General features: G+C 35.9%; 1 protein-coding gene across 1 annotated transcript in view; it reads right to left on the minus strand.

Moving 5' to 3' along the window:
• Positions 1 to 8,324, minus strand: part of LOC127563018 (uricase) — a 39,957-nt gene extending 31,633 nt beyond the window's left edge. The window contains exon 1 of the mRNA XM_051999188.1: positions 8,272 to 8,324. Coding sequence (XP_051855148.1) covers positions 8,272 to 8,298 — 27 coding nt within the window. The 5' untranslated portion in view covers positions 8,299 to 8,324. The remainder of the gene's footprint in view (positions 1 to 8,271) is intronic.
• Positions 8,325 to 8,873: the final 549 nt, after the last annotated feature.

Consider the following 8,873-nt stretch of genomic DNA (forward strand, 5'->3'; position numbering starts at 1 on the left):
CTGATTTAGCTCCAAATTTATATTCCTTATAAAAAACAAACCTACAAATACTTCTATTGGTCTTTGTCACCATACCTTGGTTCTGATAGGGAAACAATTGGGCTTTATGCTACTCTTAATCTCAAAATCATTCTGATCAAGTTAAAACATTAGTAGAATCCTCCACCAGAAGAAGCCACAGGTACGGAGCTGTTTGGAAGAGATTTAAATGGTTGGAACACCCATGTTTGTATCCAGGAAGGATATCCATTTCTCCTTTTTCCTGGCTGGCTTCCTTTCACTCAGACTATGACGAGATTGTTTGCTGTTTGTTTCGTTTGCTATATTATAAGCTTCCCAGTGTCTACTCCCCCGTCAACTGCCAGAGGGAAATACTTCAATCTTCATATTCAGTTTTGCATTTTTTCTGATATTAATAAATGTGGTTTATTTGGGATTTGTTTTTCTGAAAGCCTGAGGAAAATTGAGGGAAAATTGTTTGGGGAGATAGGGGAAAACTGCCACACATTTTGATGAAATAGCAGGAGTAGAATTGCAGTTCAATCTAAAAAGACAGTATCTTTCCCCCTCACTCATCCCTATCTCTCAGCAACAATATGAAAACACACACTTAAAAAGCCAGCTAAAAAACACCGATGGGAGAATTCTGGGCCGTCTTTAGAACACCTCACACCTGTGTAAACAGCCATATGATGATGGCAGAATAGATCCAAGAACAAACTGCACTGAGAGTTAGAAAACCAGTTTCCTTTCTCTGGTTCTTTCTTTAATTTCAGAAAAATCAGAAGGGTCTGCTGAATGCCAGCCTCAGAGATCGTATCTCTAAAATGAGCAATAATCATAGTAGCTAGTATTTAAGCTTTGCCAAGGTCCTTCCAAATACTATCTCATTTTATCTTTACAAGCATCCTATGAGCTAGGTGCTCTATTTCCTTTTTACAGTTGAGAAAACTGAAGTAGGCAGAGATTGTGACTTACCTAGAATTGTACATCTAAGGCTATATTTGAACCCTGATTTTTTCTGACTCCAGGCCCAGTGCTCCATTCACTATGCCAGTCAGATGCCTCTATATAAGGAATAAGAATATATTCCAGCTGCATAGAACATTGGCAGTACACACACACAAAATAAATACTTAGTATATCTGAGTATCAAGGAACTATGGGAAAAGTGTTGGATTGCTAGCTCATGGTTCTTGGTTCAGATTCTAACACTACTATTTATGAATGCAGTATTGTGGACCAGTTCCTTCACTTTGCAAAGCCTGCATTTCCTTATCTGCAAAAATAGGGGCTTATAGTATTGTTGTCTCTATCAACTCTAAACCATTGTCCTAAGTTATTATTGCTTTACTGAGTCTTAATATTTGTAATAATCATATTAATGAAAACAAGAACATTAATGATAGGTCAGAAAGTTGTAGCCAAGAGGTTAGTTGTATTTCCTGATTTGCCCCAAATCTGTTGCATTTGGCAAATGAGAATATGAATACTCCCAAATCATACAATGTAAAGCATTGCCTTAAACCAACCACCTGGGAAGACAGAACTGTTCTGAGTTATTGCACTTGCAGACATGAGGCCATAAAGGGATTTTGCCTAACAAATGTTTCACGAGTAGGATAACAACGCATCTGCATTAATTACAGCAGGGAGAAAGAATGGCCTGTTACATATTGAATAGTGAACTTTAAAAATAGCAGGAGCTACAGGTGCTCAATTATTGCCATTTCTCTGCTCCTGTTACCCAGGGAGAGGAAATCATAAAGAAACACAGACCAGAATACTGATTTGTCTGCTAGCCTTCACCATACTGGTAATGGCATCAGGGAAGGGGAACACAGCAAAAAAGCCAAATTCTCAATCTGATAGGATTAGATTAATCCTATCATACTAAATTCCATAGGTCACCTATAGACAAATCATTGGACCTCCATGACCCTTTATAGAGAAAGGAGAGACCTGGGTTATATCTCAGCTTTCACATTTACTTGCTATGGAACCATAGGCAAAATACAGTATTTTACTTTGATGAATATCAGTTTCTTCATCTGTAAAATGAGGGTGATAATAATGCCCATATAATACCTAACAACTTCACAGGATTGTTCTGGGGACCAAATAACATTGATTGTAAAATATTTTGGAAATGACCAGCACTAGATAAATAATTTTTCTTTTTTAACAAACTAGAGGACTAGGTCAAGGATTCTTAACCTTTTCAATGCTATGAACTCCTTATGGCAGTCTGATGAAATCTATGGACCCCTCCTTAGAATAATGTTTTTTAATACATAAAATAAAATGCAAAGGATTTTGAAGAAGTTCAATTATATTGAAATACAGTTACCAGGATATTTTTTTTATATTTTAAGCAAAGAAAAGCTAGACATTCATGAATATATCGGAATGTTTTTTTAAAAAGTTCACACAACTTAGATCAGAACCCTGATACTAGATAAATTCTATATTTCCTTCCAGTTTAACTTAGTTCTAAGATCTAGGTCATTTTCTTTTGATGGATTTGGTTAAAATAAATATTGGACATTTAATTTCCAATTAATCTCTTGGTGAAATATAACTGCAGTGAATGAACAGAAGAAAAAGAAGTACTTTATATTCTCCATCATATAACGCAATGTGAAAAAGTACTTCCATATACAACAATGTATCTAACAAGTTGCTATCATCACAGACCTTAGGTGAGGGGAAATCTTATATGGCACTTTAAAGTTTACAAAGTATCAGATTCTCATAACAACCCTGAGAGATAGGGACTATTATTATTATTAATATTCCTGTTTTACAGATAAGAAACTGAAGCAGATAGATTGTCCAGGTCACTCTGCTAGGAGGTGTCTGAAACTGGATTTGAACTTAGTTTTTCTTGATTCCAGATCCAATGTCCTGTAAGCTACTCTTACAGGTAGCCCCTGCTTCTGCCCCCAGCAGAAGCCTCTAAGGAAATGTCCTGTATAGCATCCTCTTGCCCTGATCTTCTTCCCAATAATAATAGCTCACTTTTCAATAGTGTTTTAAGGTTCACTATAGTTTCTCACAACTTTGTGAAATAAGTAGCATCCCCATGTAACTGTCGTGTTATACATATGAGATGGAGAAGGACTCTATTTTCTACAATGCCTGAATCAGTGTCCAAATGTTCTTATAAGAGAACAAAGCCATGTACTTAGGACTTGGCTATTCACTGGGAAAGGGGACTTCTGGAGTAGACAAGGACAGCAAGAAAATGGTGAACGAATGGATATCTTTGCAAGGGATAGTTGTGATTGTTGAGTGATGGATAGTGATGGAGACAAGTAAGCTAGGAGCTGTGTGGAGACCATGACCAAAAGAGATAGGCTTCAGACATTTGAACAATTTGTAAGTTGGTGTACCAGGGTTGTCTAAACTTTGCTCTCCAAATCAATTCACCCCATCTTCAGAAAGACAAAGAGACAAAAAGATGGAAATAAAGAGGAAAAAAGCAGTGAGAGACAAGAAGAAGAAGAAGAAGAAGAAGAAAAAGAAGAAGAAGAAGAAGAAGAAGAAGAAGAAGAGGAGGAGGAGGAGGAGGAGGAGGAGGAGGAGGAGGAGGAGGAGGAGGGGAGGAGGAGGAGGAGGAGGAGGAGGAGGAGGAGTAGGAGGAGGAGGAGAAAAAATAGAGTAAGAAAAAAAAAAGAAAGATATTTTCCTTCTCTCCTCTCCGCCCCACATAAAACTATCATTAGAATTAGAGTTAGAAGGGAAGTGAAGAAAAATAGAGATAAGATCGTACTCTTTCAGAAATATATACTATGATTGGTTTTTATTATTTTATTATTTATTTCTGTCTCAATTACATTTTTCAAGTAAAAATATCTGTTTATCATTTTCAACACTTATTTTCTTGGGTCTATTAGCATGGAAAATAACCAAATACATTAATCTGAGTTAATTTCAAATGTTCCCAAGCAAAGCAAAGCCTGATCAAGAATTTAACTGTGAAATTCTCCATGATTTGAACTCGAATATAGGAGGGCCAGAGATAATTAAACCAGGGGACATAGTCATTAAACAAATGAAAAAGGTCATATAGATAAGTAATATGAGTTCTGGAAATAACATTCAGATTCTCCTGCCTTCACTTCCAGTGGTGTTTCCCCTATGCCATATCGTCTCTTCTTGATCCTGGAATCTTTTAAAATGTTGTTTTTGTAGGTGGTTCCAGCTTTTAAGTGAATTGTCTTTAAGTGACAGAGATGTCTGAGTGAACGTGTGTTGAGAATATTTGAAGAATAACTTTATTCACCCATCTGCATTTCCCTGCTGCTGCGTGACAGAACAAAAGTTTAGCTCCACTGCCTCTCTAAAATGCAGGGAACACTCAATTAACTTAAAGAATAACTTCTGCATGAATGTGGACAAGAGAAAGCATGTTATACAGCACTAGTCATTGCTTAGAATTAAGTCAAGACACCATTTCTGTAATCAGTATTTAAGATATGTTTGTTGAATTTGAGCTTTGAATTTGGGACAGAATCACAGGCTATTAGAAATATAAGTGATATGAAGTGGTTCAACTTCCTCACCTTACTAATGAGGAAACTGAGGCACAAAGCTTTTAAGTGACTTGGTCAATATGGAAAATAGCAAAGATAGGATACCAACTGATGTTCTCTAATTTTAATTCCATGTTGCAGAAAGCAAAATTCCATAACCACAACGATTCAGAGTTGGTAGGGACTCCTATATCAATCTAACCCAACATGAAACAGAACGCCCATATACAACAGCATATCCAACAAGTGGTCATCATAACAAACCTTCAGTAAGGGGAAATCTGCTACATCGCAAGGAAGTCCATTCCACTTTGGGACAGCTCTAATCATTAGACAGTTATTCCTTTCATCAAACTAGAAGTAACCCCTTTGCAACTTCTACCTGTTTATTACTCCTAGTTTTACTCACTGGAATTAAGCATTACAAGTTTTTCCCCTCTTTCCCATGACAATCTTTATATCTTGAAGATAATTATTATGCTCCATCTAAGTGTTCTTTTCCTCAAGCTTAGGAACCCCAGTTACTTCAAATGATCCTCTTTTGACATGAGCTCCCACATCCTGTCTTTATGAAATCTTACATCTATCCCCATTTCCACTTTATTGATTTGATGAGGGCTAATTCAGAATTCTCATCTCAAAATATTTCTCAATAATCTCTTCAGCATGACTGAATTTTCAGGTTCTTCTTTCATGTATCAAACTGATGTTTTCCTCTTCCCTTGTTTTTTCATGGTACCCACCAACTTTAGCAGCTTTTTCCTTTAGCTATTACAACTTTTCTTTTATTTGTCAATCATACTTGTATCTTTTGATCTTCTATCTTCCTTGTATCAACAGAAGTGAAGTCCTCAGATCCTAAACACAACAACATTGTTCTAGAGTTTCTGGGGACAAAATAAAAACATGTCCCTAAATTCATTCCAAGGTAGTAAAACTACTTTTGAAGAAATGAGAGGAACAGATGCAGATCTTCAAACAAACTAGAAAGTTCAATAGTTTCCTAAGGTAAGTGTAGCCAGGGCATCTCGGTCCCTTAGCCAGGGCTCTGACTTCCTCATGATACAGTTTTGTTTGCTCATTTATCTTCTCTGGTTGTCATGGATAGAGAACCAAAAGAGCTGATTTCATATGCATGAGAGAGACACAGTGAAATCAACATTGAAGTGTGTTGATACCCCTATCAACACTGATACTAGGCTTTATGATGTTCAGATGGCCTCATATGGATAAGAATTAGTCTCTGGGACATTTGAGAATTCTTTATTTCAATGAACTTGCAGAGACGGTGAGAAATAAGAACAAAGAAACAGACTCCGCTCTAAAGGGGGCTTGTGACTTTGGAGGGGCTGAATCTTAGAATTAAGTGAAATGTGTAATCTGTTTTGCATGTAGTTAACACTTCATTTTAGACTATATATTTATTAATCTAATTTAAATGGGTGTTTAAATTATGACCTTAAATAAAAGTAGATAAATGAAGCAACATGAAAAAAGGGCAATAACAGGGCATAAGCAATAGAATGACAGTTATTCTTGATACTAGTGTGAGTAAAGAGTTGGTTGTCAAAGACTTGAAGTCATACGCTCTGGCTTTCTACTTCTTTCATAAGAACTTTTCCTAGTTTACTACAGTTAAGTAAGGACCCATAAACACATTATTTATTTTTCTAAAATACATCAAGTTGGTCAGGAGACAGAATATTTCGCCAAAGTAGTGTGTTTCCCAGATTTCAAAAAAAGCAGAATTGAAAGAGGAAAGGAAAGTCCCTATCGTTCACAATTCCATAGAGAAGCCAAATGCTTTAAATTCACTTACGAAACTTCTAGTCACCTTCAAAATATTCTATTGTTAATAGTAAAATTTAAAGTAATTTTGAATTTATGCTTGATTTCTTTAATCACCAAATGCCTCTTTCACCCTACCATTTCAGCATTGTAGTTGCTTAATTACTGTTGTTGACTGAATGATTAGATACTGCTTGACCACAGAGGGCAGAAGTAGAAGGAATTAATGAAAGTTGTAAAGAATCACATTTGAGTTGAATGGAAGGGAAATTTTCCAATAATCATTTGGTCAAAATATCTACCTTGGGAAACGGGTTTTGTACAGTTTTCAAGAGACGGCTTAATGACTACTTGCCAATGACATTGTAGAAGGGACTTCTGGTCAGCAGATGGCTGCTGAAGTCTTTGATCTAGTCAGAAATAGCTAGAAACAAGGATTTAATGGAAACACTTCACACTTCAATACTCTAAGTATCCATAATTTCAAAAGTATGAGTATAACCTCGACTGATATAAACCCACAAGTCCTCTAGGCTTTCTTCATTCACTTTTCAACCCTTTGCAATTTGGTTTGCAACCTCACTACTCAACTAAAACTGTTTTTTAGGTTTACCAATAATCTCTCCAATGCTAAAACAGATGGCTTTGTCTAAATTCTTACTCTTTTCCACCTCACTAAAGCAGTTGACATCCCCTCATCTTGGACAATCCTTTCTTCTCTGGTTTTTGTGGCACTGCTCTTTCCTGCTTGTCCAACTGGTCCTTCACAATCTCCTTTGCTGAACCATCATCCATACCCAACTCCCTAAATATGAATGTTCCCCTCAAGGTTCTGACTTGAATTGGATTGAATAGAGCTGATCATTTCATTAACATCTCTGGCCCCCAAAATTTCCCCATATGATACTTGAGCCAACATTACTCTTTTGGCAATCTTTGAACTAGTAACCAAACATAGAAAAGGAACAAAATTCCCAGTAAATATACCATACCAATATAGATATCACATATTCTAGAATTGGGAGATATATAAACAATGAGGATAAAAGAATTAGAATCAGTTTAATATTCTGCCAAAATAAACAGATACATATCTTGAGTTCCAGAGAATGTGATAGTCATATTCACTAAAAAAACAAAAAACAAAAAAAAAAAAAAATGTGCTTCCTAATTCTAGCAATTTTCAGTGACCTCAGGAGGCATTAACAAATGCTCAAAAATGCTTTGAAAACCAAAATAATATTTAATTAATTTAATTTTAAAAAATAGACACCACATCAATAATGTAGTTCCTTTTAAAAAGACCAAAGAGCATCATGAAATGAAATTAAACATAAAGAATAACAATTTCAAAAAGATTGAGAGTCACTGAAATTTTGGAATGTGCTCCAACCATATTAGACCTATCCCTTTGAGACATAGGGAAGACTCATGGACCCCGTAAGTTTGGAAAATGATGCAACTGGGAAAGAACATGCTGGCTATTGTTTGCAGGATCTAGTTTGAGCCAAAACCATAGAAGTTTCCCTGGCTAAAGTACCTTTTGCAGCAGCCTTCTAAGGAAAGCAAGCTTGAGATCATAAAATCATACCTTGTCTTAAAGGTATCATGGAAAGCTAAGACAACTCTTTGCACCCTCAGTGCCCTATACAAATTCAATTACAGATTGATGCCAAAAGTCCTATTTGGTCTAGATGCAAAAATGGTTCTAATCTTCAGTGATTCTAATTTCGACCCACAACCCCAATACTGGCTCAGAATTGGATCCAATTCCTGAATGGGATGTGAGACTTTGAGATTTTATTATTCCTTATATTTTTTCTTTCTAACTCATACTTCTGATGGAAAATCACTCTTTCAAAACCATTATATTTAAGGCAATGGTTTCTATGTGTTTCTACTTTTTTTTCCCCTCATTCCTTCAAAGTAATAAGATAATTCTCACCTTTTCATACTCATGATGATGGGACATTTTCACTTAGTCTTCAGATTCTGTTTCAGGAGTGATAAGACTGAATATCTTGGACAAAACACCTATTGGTGTTTTTTTTTTTTATTTCCAGGAAAAGATGGAAGGTCAGCATTGTTTACTTGTTCCCTATCATAACTGATTGGCTATCTCCACTTTTTTAAGCTAAAACTACACTTTGAATGGCTAAGTCTGGGAGGTGGAAAGGAAATGTCAATATCACTGATGATCCAGTTTAATGTGATCTTTAACTCTTTCCTTTATGGTCAGAGAAGCAGTTACCTCAAATAAATGGCCATTTACTTCTAGAAGAGAAAAAGACCGGTGGTCTTTCTTAGATCAATTATTTAATTATTTCTACTACTTTAGAAAGGTGGTGTTGCATAGCATATAGAAAGATGCTCTTAGAATCAGAAAGAACAAGGTGTAAGTCTTGTCTTCGACTCATACCTCGGACAAGACATTTTACCTCTCAAGGCCCTGTGCTCTTTTTTTTTTTTCAGAAAAGTTATTGGTTGCATTTGTTAGGGAGTTTCCTCATTAAGAAGTTTCCTACCCGAATGAAATCACAGATCTCA

The sequence above is a fragment of the Antechinus flavipes genome, chromosome 4, assembly GCF_016432865.1.
Source record: "Antechinus flavipes isolate AdamAnt ecotype Samford, QLD, Australia chromosome 4, AdamAnt_v2, whole genome shotgun sequence".
NCBI classification, from domain to species: domain Eukaryota; kingdom Metazoa; phylum Chordata; class Mammalia; order Dasyuromorphia; family Dasyuridae; genus Antechinus; species Antechinus flavipes.